The sequence below is a fragment of the Lactuca saligna genome, chromosome 9 (assembly GCF_052625555.1).
Source record: "Lactuca saligna cultivar CGN05327 chromosome 9, ASM5262555v1, whole genome shotgun sequence".
Classification (NCBI taxonomy): Eukaryota; Viridiplantae; Streptophyta; class Magnoliopsida; order Asterales; family Asteraceae; genus Lactuca; species Lactuca saligna.
In genome coordinates this window covers 62,014,796-62,029,899 of record NC_136425.1, presented here as the reverse complement: position 1 = coordinate 62,029,899, position 15,104 = coordinate 62,014,796, and the positions used below count along the sequence as shown (strand labels likewise).

The 15,104-nt window shown below is 33.5% G+C and overlaps 2 protein-coding genes and 1 long non-coding RNA gene across 3 annotated transcripts; 2 read left to right on the top strand and 1 right to left on the bottom strand.

Moving 5' to 3' along the window:
• Positions 1 to 6,385: 6,385 nt before the first annotated feature.
• LOC145014203 (uncharacterized) lies at positions 6,386 to 8,100 on the top strand. The gene is made up of 2 exons (XR_013665451.1): positions 6,386 to 6,577; positions 7,025 to 8,100. It is a non-coding gene; the product is annotated as an uncharacterized LOC145014203 (long non-coding RNA).
• Positions 8,101 to 8,573: 473 nt separating this feature from the next.
• Positions 8,574 to 10,830, top strand: LOC145018813 (syntaxin-61-like). The gene is made up of 7 exons (XM_078976661.1): positions 8,574 to 8,724; positions 9,426 to 9,542; positions 9,665 to 9,778; positions 9,861 to 9,974; positions 10,046 to 10,236; positions 10,315 to 10,471; positions 10,577 to 10,830. The coding sequence occupies exons 2-7, from the start codon at positions 9,489 to 9,491 to the stop codon at positions 10,685 to 10,687; spliced, it is 741 nt and encodes a 246-aa protein (XP_078832787.1). The 5' UTR covers positions 8,574 to 8,724; positions 9,426 to 9,488; the 3' UTR covers positions 10,688 to 10,830.
• On the bottom strand, positions 10,823 to 12,314 carry LOC145018812 (polypyrimidine tract-binding-like protein). The gene is made up of 3 exons (XM_078976660.1): positions 11,612 to 12,314; positions 11,300 to 11,539; positions 10,823 to 11,221 (listed from the first exon to the last, which is right to left on the bottom strand). Exons 1-3 carry the CDS (start codon positions 11,966 to 11,968, stop codon positions 10,934 to 10,936), a joined length of 885 nt encoding a protein of 294 aa, XP_078832786.1. The 5' UTR covers positions 11,969 to 12,314; the 3' UTR covers positions 10,823 to 10,933.
• Between the last annotated feature and the right edge of the window lie 2,790 nt (positions 12,315 to 15,104).

Here is a 15,104-nt window from a genome sequence, read left to right as displayed (position 1 = left end):
TAGATATATAGAGTCCTTAATAAGACACCCAAATGTAATATTAAGGCTAGGATCCAATCACAATATATTATACTTAGAAGAGGGATGTCGTAATCTAAGTAATAATATATTTGAAAGGTAGGTGAATGAAGATTCACCAATTTCCACCATGAAAACGAAATGATTTATTAGGTTTTAATTGGATTTGAAATTCCTAGATTCTTTTGAGATTCATTGAACTTTTCAATGGCATGTTTCAATCTCGATTGTGCCCTTCAAGTTTTGTGACTGGGATGTCGAGGATCACAAAACAAGGTGTGAATAACCATGCTAATTCACTTGGTACCCTTAATATTATCACCTAATCAATGTGCCGGTTAACCACACACGCTCCATTGATCTATGACAAACATTAAGTCACCCTTCGTGATCCTTACTAGTCCAAGTTAGTGTGCCGGTTAACCACACACGCTCCACCAACGACTTGGTAAGGTACAAAGTGTGAATTCCATGGACTAGCACCATGTTCACATTTTTCCTAAAGTAACTAAGATTGTGAATTAAATAAAAGATTTAGTTACTTTATAATATTCATCATACTTAATGAGAATTTATAAGTCCTTGTCTTACCCGTTCGGCTAACGACCCTCCACCAGTCAAGCAAGCGGTGGGTGAGAGTATACACCCATTAAGTCGCCATTTTATAGGCAACAACCTTATACCCACCTTATAGACCGGTTTCGTGAATGAGGCCTACTAACGGTAAAACGACTTGTTCTTATACATATATATAATAATTAACCATTAATGTTATAAATAGTATAAGTGTTGAATTTTAACTTTTAAAACTCTAAGTGTTGGAATTAAAGTTTATTAAAGTGTGTGAAACTTTTCCAAATTCCAAAACTTGAGGACAAGTTTTGTAACTCTTCAAAACTTTTCATTTCATAACTTATGAATTAAAGGTTCATAAAATGAAGACTCTTCATTTTATGTAACTTATGTGTTTTTAATGTGTGTTAAAGAAAAGTGACCTTTGGATATCCATAACTTGAGGACAAATTATGGACTCCATCAAAACACATAAATGATCAAGAATTAATCCTAAACAATTCAGCAAATAATTCCTATCATCTTCTAAATTCATAAGAACATGAACATCAAAATTTCAAGAAAACATGAACACATATAAGACATGAAATTTTGATATGAGCCATTGTAAATGGATTAGAACAACCATTACACCAACTAAAATAAGTTTTAAAACATCAAAAAAGTTTAGGGTAAAGTTTCTAGTCCATTTCCAGCAGCAAAAGTCGAAAATCTGCATTCTGAACCTTCTACTCGCCGAGTGCACGAACCTACTCGGCGAGTAGGATGAATTTTGCCTTGGACTCGGCGAGTCCATCATGCAGACAACAAAAATTTCGACTTTTTTTCACTACTTTGCATCAAGTATCAAACAAGCAAGCTTAGGCTCTGATACCACTGTTGGGTTTTGAGCAATCTAACACTTCCTAAGTGTGCATGCAACCCTAATAAACCTTGGATCTATGTTTGTCTAAATACATGCAAAATAATAATTTTCCAAGGTACATAACCTATCTAACATGGCATGGGGTACTTTTAAACATAAAAGAATTAGATGAGATTACATACCTTTTTGATGAGTTTGATTCTTAAGGAGTTTGAGGGCCAAGCACCAATAGTGTGAATGCCTCAAATGGAATCACAAATCACCAAAAACTCTTGGAAAACTTTGAGAGAGTGTATACACACTATAATTTCGGCCACACACAAACACACACACTAGTGGCTATTTCATGCAACATAAGCATGCTTATATAGTGTGCATGGTTAGGGTGAAACCCTAATAACCCATCACCTTTCCTTTTCCAAGGATCTATGGGTTAAAATCTCCATGGACATTCCATGGACTTCCATACAAGCCTAGCCCGTTAACAAATGAGTGTTAGCCCACACCATATAAAACCAATAGCCCACAATCTAATTAGTCTTCCTTTTAATCTATAAATTAATTCATAATTAATTTAAGACTAAGACTAATTAAATAACATGACTTCATATTAATATATTATAACTTATAATATATTAATAATCATATGTGTATAACTCTCATAAAATTATCCATAAATAGTTCGGGTGAAGTGCAACCCAAATGGACCATGCCGGGTCGGGTCAAGTATATACCAAATAAGTTATGGACTTAGACACCTTATCCAACAGTATCTTAACCATATGGGACTAGATCTGTAGTTTGGAGCTTTGGATTTGACTGAAAAGGAATGAATATGAAAAGGATGAAGGAACTCGATGAGTTACTTAGCCAACTCGAGGAGTTGAGTTGGGTTTGTTGGATTAGTGTCTAAGTCCATAACTATTTTGGTATGTACTTGACCCGATGGTGCATGGTCCTTTTGGGTTGCCTTCACCAAAGCAACTTGATTGGAGAAATGAATAAAGAGAGAGAGGATAATATGATTTATTAATATGTTATAAGAATAATATATTAAAGGAGAAATCATATTTGTTTAATTAATATTGGTCAATAATTAATTAAGAATTAGTTTTGTGATCAAATGTAATTAATTAAACTAGAGGGGCTGATTTGTAATTATGTGATAGTTACAAAATAAGGTAAGAATTATCTTATATATATGGTGAACGAATTTGAGGTGTAAATCCCTTAGAATTAGAGTATGATAAGGATTCAAGGATTATCTTATTGGTTGCTTAATGGATAATCAACTAGATAAGGATAATGACTGAAACCCTATCTCTACACCTATATAAACACCCCTAGGGCCATGAATTCGTGTATCCCTTCCCAAGAGGTCCTAGATACGAATTCTAACCTCTTACCTCTTTCTTTATACCTTCTCCATTTGCTTATGGTGTTTGTGAACCATTAGAGGAGTGACACTTGTGACTCTAAGCATTCCAAAGTCAATTCAAGGAGATTTGTGATTGTTATTGCTACATAACAATCAAGGTAACACTATAAACTTATTCTCATGTTAATATGATTATATGTATGCTAGAATTAGGGTTTATAGTCTTGGATTCAAAGCATGTACAATAGAGAAACCTAGATCCAAGCATTAGGGTTTGTATGAGCACATAGGATGTCTTATGACCAAAACCCATCAGGGTTTTCCCACTTTCTGTATTCTAAATACACTAAGTGAGTTGATAAGATAACTCGACGAGTTAGTTAGAGTTTTTCCCGGTTTTCTGAGTTCTGAAAGAACTCGATGATTCACTAGCTGCACTCGATGAGTTGGGTCAAATATAATTAATATATTAATTAGAATTATTATTATTTAATTAACAATTAATCAAAAGTTAATTAGAATTAATTTTGGGATTAATTGATTAATTAAAAGTATAAGGATCTAAGTTGTATTTGTTCGGTAGTTGAGCAAAAGTGTTTCCACAACTTCCACAAGTGGTGGACAATTTTGAAGTATATTCCAGGGTTTCTAGAGTATCCCTTGAAGATAATTAGGAGACTAGATAATTACCTAATTTGAAATAATAGTATTATATTCAAATTAGAGTTTCCAGGTTTCCTAGTGCAACTATAAATAGGGCCTTAACCCTTCATATTTTCGACCACTCCTCCTCTAAAGAGAATAGCTGAAAATCATCATCTCTCCTCTTTCTCTTCAAGTTTCCGTAGTTTCTAGAGCTTGGGTGTGAAGCATCAGAGACTCGATATTTCTGGTGCTTGCTTCTAATAGCTTTTTAAGAAGGATTTCATTGGTTATTTACAAGAATAATCAAAAGGTATGTAAACCCTAACTCTCTTATGAATTTTGATTAAACTAGGTCTTCCATAGGGTTCTTTGATATTCATAGATTATAACATTCATTAGAGAAAACTTAGATCCAATAGGTTGCATGTGATACGAATTAACGTATATATTAGATAAAAACCAACAATTTTGGTCGCAAAGTTATATCTAAACATTATAATTAGGAATCAAAATTTTTGATACATAAATGGATGGAAATAGATTCGATTTTTTCAATTAAATCAATTAAAAAAGTATCATAAATATTTTCCCAAGAAATTAACGATACTGTAGTAAATATTGTTTTATAAAATTTAGCACAAAAAATATATGAATATATTATGATTTTTTATAATGTTTATATAAACAACTTGAACAACAATTATTGTAATAAATATATATGTGTTTTTCAGGTTAAAAGATGTTAGAAGACGCTGGTCTACATCTATGGCGCGCAGACATTTTTATGCCAACAGTCTTCAAAAAAACAAACAGTCTGTGAAGATTAATGTCCGCGCGGCTTAGATAGAAGATGGCAAAAAGAACTGCAGACAAAAAATAAATAACATCTTGATAAAAGACTGAATGGTAACGATTTGAAAGTTGTAAAAAGGGAAATGAGAAAAATAAAAATTCATGAACTTAATTGTTACGATTTAAACTTAAATTAACGTTTTTGTAATTTCATTTAAGACTTAAAAAATATTTTATTATATTCCATATAAAGTGAAAACTGCAATAAAATCCCTACATATTAGCCTCATAATGATTTAGTCATTATATATATATATATATATATATATATATATATATATATATATATATATATATATATATATATATATATATATATATTTATTCAATTAAGTCTCAAATACCAATAATCGTATTCAATTTAACCCTTTGATCCGGTCATCCAACTTTCAAAAATTACATTTTTTGCCTAGATTTCAAAATTTATTACAAATGTGGTCTAAAATTTACACTTTTGGCCCAAATTTTAAATTATTTTACAAATTTGGTCCAAAATTTAACCTTTTTGTACAAATTTTAGAATTTTATTATGAATTCATCCTAACTTTAGCTTGTTTTACAACTTTTATTCTCAAAAATTTGTTTCTAATATGTTTTTCTTTATAAACTCATATTTATAAAAAAAAACATATTTTCATATAAAAATCTTGTTTTTTCTATATTAAAACCTTTTTTAAAAGTTTTTTGTATATAAAATATCTAGTTATTAAAACAGGTTTGGATTATTTGTGTGATATCTCTTAAAAAGTCAATTAAAAAAATTAAAAGTAACCCTAAATTATAAAAATAGGTTTGGATTATTTGTTCTTTAATCACATTTATATGAAAGTTTAAACTAGTAAAATATATATAATATAATAATATTATATTTTTTTCGTAAGAATTTTTTAAGAAAAAGTTAAAATAATAACTTTGATATATTTTTTTATAACTTTTTAATAAATATATTATCTAAATAAAACATATCCATTCATGGCACGTGTTCGATCTAGGTTGTGATTTTTTATTGCCAATCAACCTCTTCTTACTTTGATTATTTATAATCTTGTATTTCCTTTATTTTTTAATATCTATTATATGGAATACCGGTTGCAACTTATTATCGATAAACATGTTTTTAGGGGAGTGAGAAATGACCAAAAATACAATAGCAACATAAATATATAAAATATTATAACTATCAATAACACAATAGAATTCTTTAACTAAAGTGCTAAAGAATTTACACATGAGTTTGGTTAAAAAAATTACTCAAACAACTGAAACATGCTTGAGTTGAGCTTCAAAAGAAAAGTATCACAACTTACTCAAAAGCATGATGTCGAATTTTTTTATTAAAATAGTTTTTTTCTATGAACTACAATTAAGAAGTGACATTATTTGTTCTATAAATGTGATTAAAGAACAAATAAATAATATTAAAATTAGTGTAATTAGTTTTTGACAAACTATAATTTGATAGTATAATTTAGGATTACATTTAATTTCTTAATTGATTTTTTGAGAGAAACCATACAAATAATACAAACCTATTTTTATATGTAGATATTTCATATACAAAAACTTTTTAAAAAAAGTTTTTATATAGAAAAAAATAAGATTTTTATGTGAAAATATATATACTTTTTTTGTATAAATATGAGTTTATAAAGAAAAAACATATTAAAAACAAATTTTTGAGAAAAAAAGTTGTAAAAAAAACCAAAGTCAGGATGAATTCATAATAAAATTGTAAAATTTGGGTAAAACGGATAAATTTTGGATCAAATTTATAAAAAAAATTAAAATACAGACCAAAAGTGTAAATTTTGAACCAAATTTTTAGAAAATTTGAAATTTGAGCCAAAAATGTACTTTTAAAAGTTAGATGATCTGTTGACCGGATCAATTGGTTAAATTGAACCTGGTATTCGGAACTTAATTGACTAAAAAAATATATTTTATGACTAACTCGATTAAGAGGCCGGAGAGTACAGTTTTTCCCAGATAAATATTAAATATTTCCTTTATATTATTATTTTAGTGAATAAATAAGAATATTTCAAAAGTTTACATCTCATATTTATTGCCCTCTGGCGAACCAGCGGTCTTAGGGTTTATAGATCAAAATCATAAATATATATTTCTATGGGTTTTGATCACAATATGGTCTACTTTTCGATTTGAACGTGAAATCGATGATGCCCAAACAAGATCAAATCTTATAGTGATTTGAATTTCTTCATCAATCAGTCCCGTTTTAACTGGTAAATATTGCCTTCTCTTTTTAATGAACGTAATCATGTTATTCAGAAGTCTAGGGTTTCGATTTCAATCTCAATTTTCGATTTTTGATGTCGAATGTCATCAGTTAACTACCTCTTTATCTTCATCAGGTCGACTTTTTGAATTAATCACCAGTTTTTACGATTTCTTAGAGTTTCAAATTCGTTGTGATCGCTTGTTATGTTAATTAGCGGCTTTGTTAATTCCGTCAACTATAATTTTGATGATAATCGATGGCGCCATGGAATTCTTCTTTATCGCTTCATTTGAAAGTTTAAACATGATCGTTAGAGAACGTACAAACCTAATTGCAATCCTCTTCCTCTGATCATTGTTTGCTTGTGGAAATTAAGAACAATAATATGCTATTAAACCCAATGAGATTCATGATTCTGGAAGTTAGTGATTAATGATGGTAAACCATGCAGATAACGAGTGAAGAAACACAAAATACACCTTTGAAGCTCATGGAGTGCAATAGAGATGAAGCTACGAGGGCAAAAACAATTGCAGAAAAGAAGTTTGCTGATAAAGATTACACAGGTGCCAAGAAATTCACTTTAAAAGCTCAAACCCTAAATCCATTACTCGATGGTATATCTCATATGCTAATCACTCTTGATGTCTACATCTCCTCTGAGAACAAAATAAATGGAGAGTCAGATTGGTATAAGGTTCTTGATGTAAAGCCATCTGATGATATGATGAAACAATCAAGAAACAATACAGGAAACTTGTCCTCATACTCCATCCTGATAAAAACAAATCAGTAGGTGCAGATGGTGCATTCAAGATAGTTTCAGAAGCATGGAATTTGTTGTCTGATAAGACTAAAAGATTAGCATATAACCAAAGGAGGAATTCATCACAAGCTTCTGGTATCAATGGAGTTCATATTTATGTAAACAGAACAACAACAAGAAGAACAACAAGACCGAAAAATCAGAATTACAGGGGTTTTGTTTCTACTTCTAAATTAGATAGTTTTTGGACTATTTGCCATGGATGCAAGATGCATTATGAGTATCTAAAGGTGTTTGTGAATCATACACTTATTTGTCCCAATTGTCTCGAGCCTTTTCATGCTGTGGAAATGGCAACACCAATGAATATTCCAAAACCAGGTTACCAGTATGCTTATCAATGGAATCGGAATTCCGGTGATCATGGAATGTGTAATTCCGGGAGAAGAATGGGGGCATCAGGCATACACTGGGGATCTTCATCAGGAATGAAGGTGCCTGATGACATGTTGAGAAGAGAAGGTGGAGTTTTTTATTGTCAGCCACCTTTGAAAAGGAGAAAAGTGGAGGTGAGATTTGGAGAAAATTAGAGAATGGAATGCAGACAACAAAAATTAGAACTACTTTTTCTGATAATGGTGTAAATAGTATTAAAAGAAATTTTGCTTAAAGTATAGTTTATGGAGAACAATTTCCTTTATTAATCCTTTTGAGATTTGCCCCTTTATATAATAAATCAACTTATTAATTATTTATCGGCACTTCAATAAATAATAAATTAATTCCCTTTATTTAATATTTTTGCTATACAATCTTAAACTAAATATGTAAACTCATAGAGACCCATGTAACTACTGTGTCACTAATATGTTGTGACAATGAGCATAGTTCCGACATTAAAATCTTCTAAAACCATAGTACTTAAAAAACATATGAATTTGAAAGAGTAATTGATCCAGTCGAAAGGCAATATAGTCATATTTAAAAAATTAAGTGCTGAATTGTTTGTTTTGAAGGCTCATTCGTGCAAGATTTAAAAACCACAAAAATGCAATTAATCAACTTTTTGAAAGTTGGACTACACCTATAAATTTCACAGCCACAAGAACCATTTATGTAATTTACTATAATTTTAAATTCTAAAAAATGAAAATATGGCATACATATTTGCCGTTCGACGATTCTTTTTGGGTACAATTGGAACTTGTTTCATAGTTGAAGGATGTATTTGCAATATCACTTTTCGTTCCATTTACATCACGGCGAACACGCAGTCGGTGCTTCGTCGAGGATTAACAACAGTTTCGTGATTCCGAAGGATCAGAGGCATATCCAAGGGCCGATTTAGGGTTCGTAAGCGGTCATACCTCATCGTTATAAATCTGGTGAGTTTTCCATAACATTCGCAAAATCACTTATATGTCCGCTCTTTCATCTATTGTCTTCGTTGATTTTGATGATTGCATGTGTGATTGGCTTGCATTTCCAATTCAATTTGAATTTCTGATCTTATCTGTTCGTGTACTCGATTGTATTATAGAAAACCAATATTTCACAATTAACATTAGATCTCAGTGGAATTCTCTGTTCCTGTTGTCGATTACGTTCATCCTGCTTGATTGGGATTTCACAACTAAATTTGGTAACGACATCGACGGATATAGAGGAGAAATCATGCTTATTGTTAGCATTTGACCATCAATGGAGTTAGATTAACACTTGAAAGACGATAGTTGGTCTTATTCGATTAGGTCCTTCAACATTCAACAACGTGATGTCGTGTTCATTAGCTTGATCTTCGATAGATATATATGAAACCCCCAAAGTGGATGACAAAAAATGTAGGAAAATGATGTAAAATATGACATCCAATAAGAAAGCCTGGCCATTTAACATCATCATTATGCAATTCATATGCAAATACACCACGAAATGACAATTTGATCATAGTCGTATTTACCTGATGCTGTAAGAAATCATGAATACGACATCTTAAATTCCAAACAAGAGTTTGAACAACTGCAGATGCTTGGCATTATACTTGAATACACATTTAATTTCTGAAACCTCTCATTACTTTTTTCAGATCTTGGAGATGATCATATCCTGGGTTCAAAAATAAAATTTCCTATCTCATTACACCATCAACATGTCTTCTGCTCAAGATCCATTTTACATTGTGAAGGAAGAAATCCAAGAGTCTGTAAGTCAGTTTTTCAAGCTTTCATTTTGCTGCAATTTACGATGAATCAAGTCACGTTTTCTTTGTCGCAAAGTTATATTGATTTATATAGAAACATTGAAATGAACATATCCATTTCACAGATTGATACGTTACAAGCTACTTTCCATCAATGGGAACACACCCCTGTAGCCAGTGGGGCCCAAACCCGACTCACAAAAGAACTCCTTTCCAATTGTGAGAGTATTGAATGGCAGGTACGCATATCTGAACATAGAATTTGTCATTCCATTAAAGATTTAAGAATGTAGGCTGAAAATCAATTTTGCTGATAGGAAGGTGGATGAATTGGAGAAAGCTATTTCTGTAGCAGCTAGAGACCCTGCTAAATATGGAATCGATCAACCCGAACTTGAAAGACGATTTAAATGGACAAGAACTGCTCGGACTCAAGTAAATTCTTTTTTTTTTTCTTTAATATTTTTATATAAACGTTAAAAATTCACACAATTGATTTGATTCAGGTGGTGAGTGTTAAGAAATCAGTGATGGGAACAGACTTGAATGGCAGTAGCTCTTCCACATTTAGTGGGATGCGTCAAGAACTAATGAGCCTCCCAAGTCCACGTCAGCAAGACAGAGCTAGCCATTATATTGCTAAAGATCATGATGATTTCATTTCTTCAGAATCCGATAGACAAATGCTTTTAGTCAGGTAGATAATGTGTATTTATTATTAGTATTATTATTATATGAATGATTGCGAGTGTATGTTATTAATTGGTGAGTTTAGGCAACAAGATGAAGAGCTGGATGAGTTAAGTGAAAGCGTCCAAAGAATTGGATCTGTTGGGCTTACTATACACGATGAACTCCATGCACAGGAGAAACTTCTAGAAGAATTGGGTTCCGAGATGGATAGTACATCCAATCGTCTTGATTTTGTCCAGGTTAACATGACATAACCTAACAGCTTGTATTGGTTTATCTAAAATGAAAAAGACGTAACTGCCCTTGTCATTCTATTTTGGTTTACATTCTTCTATTCTTTGCAGAAAAAAGTGGCGGTAGTGATGAAGAAGGCTAGTGCGAAGGGACAAATGATGATGATCTTGTTCTTGATAGTTCTGTTTATCGTTTTGTTTGTGTTGGTTTTTTTCACCTAGAGATTCCTACAAGTCATTTGCCTAGCTATGATTCTATTTTTTTATTATAGAAAAATTTCAGTTTTGACTTTTGACAATAAACACCAACACACTGTAAACTTGAGCAAATTTTGAGACATTATTCTAACAGTCGTTTTTAGGTACTTAATAGTCTGTTTATATATGAAAGAAGTACAAAAAAATACATGATTAAAACGAAGCTTTGCATATCAAGTAAGACTAAGACAGAAGGGGAAGAATTACTGTTCAGGCGTTACCAACAAGAACATCCTTGTATGGAGTTGTAGGAACTGGCGGCGCTTCCGGTTGTTCTGTGGTGGCTTCCATCGCCCTTGGCCACTTTCTCCGTTCTTCTGTAAGAAACGGCGTTTGCCCTTCACGTATTCTCATAAGTCGTTCTTGTGCTCCACCTCGTAATTTCTCCAACCTTAACCTATCCATCTGAAGCATCTTGAACACTTTAACCACATTCGCTAATCCACCAATCAACAACAAAAAACTTGCGAACGTACCCATCCATATCCACGTCCTTGTCTGCAAAAAAAAAAAAAAAAAAAAAAAAAAAAGTCAGCCACCAGCCACCATTTCCGGCGAAGTTCTGTTGACACGTACCAGTAGAATCAGACCATGACGTAACATTCCGGCTTGCTCATGCTCACGGCTGTTAAGAATGGCTGCCACCATGAACAAGAAGCTTCCGGTTAAAAACGGGATCTGGACACTTTGTTGCAGGATTTGGACATGTCCGTCGGCTCTCTCGTAGATCTGGCATGAATTTAGGATCGAACCAATCACCCATAGCACAGCTCCGGCGATAATCATGTTCATCGCGTGATCCTCTCCTTTATCCTCCTAACAATTAAAAAGTGTAATTACTTTGTGATTATTGTGTAAGTTGATATAATTATTTATGATTTATCTTACTTGGATGAGGAGAAAAAGAAGGGCTAAAAAGAAGAGAATCGCTCCCAAGGTCTGAACCACCGGTACGGCGATCTCCACCAACGGAAGTTGAATATCGAGTTCCATTAGTCCGATTCTGTAATCGATTCCGGCGAGATGTGCGATTAGATCGTGTACGTTCACCACTATTATACATGTTAATCCTATCATCAGTAAAACTGACCCTAATATTGGTTGCCTCAAAAGCAGCGCAGCGAATCCACATATCAATATAAGCGCTGAGAACACGTAAACTCCGGCGTTCATATACTCCGCTCTGTTCCGGCTCAGCCGTGGCCCGTACATTCTGCACTCACGCGCCGTCGCCAGCTTCACCATTTTTCGACTGAATTGAAAGAGAGAAACTGAATCGAGTTCTGCTACCAGAGCGATTGGTTGCAGTTGTATCACGTAGAGAAGAAAGAGAAGGAGGTGGTGGCTGGTGAGTTATGAGTAGGGGTACGTGGCGGCCTGCATGGAGGTTTGGAGTTTTTTAATCAAGTGACAGTATCTGACACGTAGTGGATTGAATTTTCAGAATTGATCCCTCAGCTATTTGGGTTTGACCCCACCTACCCATGGAGACGTCACCGGTGGAAATGGGAGTCGAAAATCTTGTTCGACAACTTGGTAAGAATTTATGGCTGGAAAACGGGCATAATCTTGGTGAAAATGGTCAGAGAAGACGGCCAGCCTGATAGTGCCCATAAACTGTTCGACAAAATGCCCAGCCAAGTTAACTGTATGACGTAAAAATGAGATCGGTAAAATAGACAGCTTATAAACTAAATGTGAGACTCCAAATATAGCAGTCCAAAAAAAGCTTATATCTAAATAATTTAACGCATAATTTTATAGATGTTAATTAGAATATTCCAAATATACCAGTCCAAAAAAAGCTTATATTCAAATAATTTAACGCATATTTTTATACATGTTAATTAGAATATAAGTGGATCAATAGCCAGTATTTGGTTCATGGATTATTCAAGTCTATTAGGATGTTTTGGTCCATCTTTTCATATCATTATTGTTAATACCAATACATTCAACCGATACTCTACCACGTACCTATCTAGCGGGTGTTTGTGATTGCTTGTTTAAACTATGAGTTTATAATGGTTTGACATTGATAATAAGCACATTTTAGTGTTTGGATAGGTAAAGATTATAAACATTTTCATATTTAAATACATTTTTTTTTTTTTAATAAGTTGGTTTATTTTTACTTCTTTTTACTTTGTAGGAAACCTAATTATTTTTTTGAACAAATTACACGAATGATCCTTAAGTTTTTTTTTTTTTTTTTTTTTTTTTTTTTCTTTCCTAAAGTACTATTTATGAAACTTTTTCCTTCAAATAGTATCTACAGAGCAAACTTTGCACACAAATGATCCTTATGACTAACTTTGTTTACAGATTCTGTTAAGTATGTATGAAAAGATGAAAATGCCATTTGTTTTTATTTATTTATTTATTTTTAATATTTGTTAATTTGAAATTAAAAAAGTGGGGCCCTCTCTCTCTCTCTCTCTCTCTCTCTCTCCCCCGACTACCTTTTCTTTCTATCTCTTTTCCAAAACACACACATATACACATACTATCAAAGAACACATACATAAAATGATTAAAATATGAAGAACAACTCCATCTCCGCCTGCCATCACCATCCGCCGCCACATCATTTGTCGACAACCACCTTCATCTCCCCCAACCTCACCCCACATCTTTCATTTCGTTAACCTGATGAAACTCATCTCCTATCTGGACCAATAAGGCTACACCTTATAGCTGGAGTCTGTCGAACTTCGATGAAAGCGACACCAAAATTTTCTCTGTCTATTTGTCTCCCTCTTCTGCTAGTATGATCGTCAGAGAAGATGAATGTTAGATTTGGACAAGTGGGCAGATCCAGCTAGGGTCCAGAAAACCACCATCATCGCCAAGATTAACCGGAAAACCGACCCATCTGAAACTTAACTCCAATAGAAACCTCCAGACAGACTCCTTGCCTTCGCCTTCTCCAGAGTTCTACCCCTTCCACCTTCGTTGCCTTCACCGGAAAATGTCGTCTGGTTCGAGGGTTTTAGATCTGAGCATTCAGATTTGTTATAGGGAAAGGCTTTCAGACGATGTTATGGTTAGGTTTTTTTAGATGGTGGTGAACTGGTGATGGAGGTTATATCTGCAAACGAGATCTAGAAATCTTCAAAAGCACCGATAAGAATAGTGACATGTCCGACGAGAATGGTCATAGTGATGTCCAGAGATCTGATATGTTACATGAGAGTTAAATTTTCGTCTAGAACAGGTGGCGGCGATGGAGATCTTTCCGGTATATGTCTGTGACAACCCAAAATTTCCATTCTGAACAAACCATACCAAGCCAATAGAAGTTGGAACAGTTACAGAGAAATTCCAGACTTTAGGTATAAGTTTGAGTATTTCAGGTCTAACACTTAAGGAGATATCAGGAGAGTGGTTGCACTAGGGTTTTGTGCAACACTTTTATTCCAATACTCTATGATATTAGAGTTAATTTCGGGAATAAAATATTTTTTGCCAAAAATCTCAGGACTATATATAGAAATCTGAACCATATTCATTCATTAGTTGCATTTCCAACTAGAGAAAAGCCGAATTCTCTCTCACGGATCTTCGGGTTTTTATCCCAAATCGTGAGTACTTCTATCTAGTTATATTATATAGCTTAGATTGTAGTTTATAACATCAAAATCGAATCAAAACCCCAAGATTTGGGAGTTTACCGCCCAAGAACACTTGGAGAGTAAACTCCATTTTAAGGGCCAAAAGTGTGCCCAATGTCCCTCAAAGCCTTGGAACTCAACATAGGGAGTACCATTACATGTTTAGACCACCAAAATAATTAGAAACAATGGCTAGATGTGAGTTCACGGCCAAGGAATTTCTTGGGCCGTGAACTCCATTTTTAAGTGTCAAAATGCCTCAAAAGCCTTCCTTAAGCCAATAGACTAAATTGGACATGTACCTAAATGAGTTTAGGACTAGCAAACACACTTAGAACACCAAGAGTAAGGTGTTCATGACCCAAGAAGTCCCAGGGCCGTGAACTCCATAAAATGGTGCCAAATGGTGCCATAAACTCTTCTAATGCCTAGTACAAGAGCCTAGTTTAGTTCCTAGTTAATTTAGGGACTTGAAAACACCATAAACATCCTCCCAAGGGGATTACGGCTGTAATATCCAAGGGATATGGTCCCAGGGCCGTAAACTCCTCAAAGGAGTTAAAAAGAAGCCCAAACACTTGTTTAAGCCTAGAAGCACTTCACCACTTAAGTTGTAATAGCTTTTAGCTTCATTTAGAGACCCAATATAGAGTTTACGGCCAAGATTTTACTCCCCTGGGCCATAAACTCCAACACATATGGTCTTTTGACCATAAGCTCCCATAAGAGGTCTTGCACTCCTTTGTTGCAACCCATTAGCCTCCTAG

Coding starts and splice junctions, on each gene's coding strand:
- LOC145018813 (XM_078976661.1), top strand. CDS start 9,489: ATGTCTTCTGCTCAAGATCCATTTTACATTGTGAAGGAAGAAATCCAA. Junction 9,543..9,664: donor AGGAAGAAATCCAAGAGTCT/GTAAGTCAGTTT, acceptor TCCATTTCACAG/ATTGATACGTTACAAGCTAC. Junction 9,779..9,860: donor GTGAGAGTATTGAATGGCAG/GTACGCATATCT, acceptor GCTGATAGGAAG/GTGGATGAATTGGAGAAAGC.
- LOC145018812 (XM_078976660.1), bottom strand. CDS start 11,968: ATGGTGAAGCTGGCGACGGCGCGTGAGTGCAGAATGTACGGGCCACGG. Junction 11,540..11,611: donor TTCTTTTTCTCCTCATCCAA/GTAAGATAAATC, acceptor TTTAATTGTTAG/GAGGATAAAGGAGAGGATCA. Junction 11,222..11,299: donor GTCATGGTCTGATTCTACTG/GTACGTGTCAAC, acceptor TTTTTTTTGCAG/ACAAGGACGTGGATATGGAT.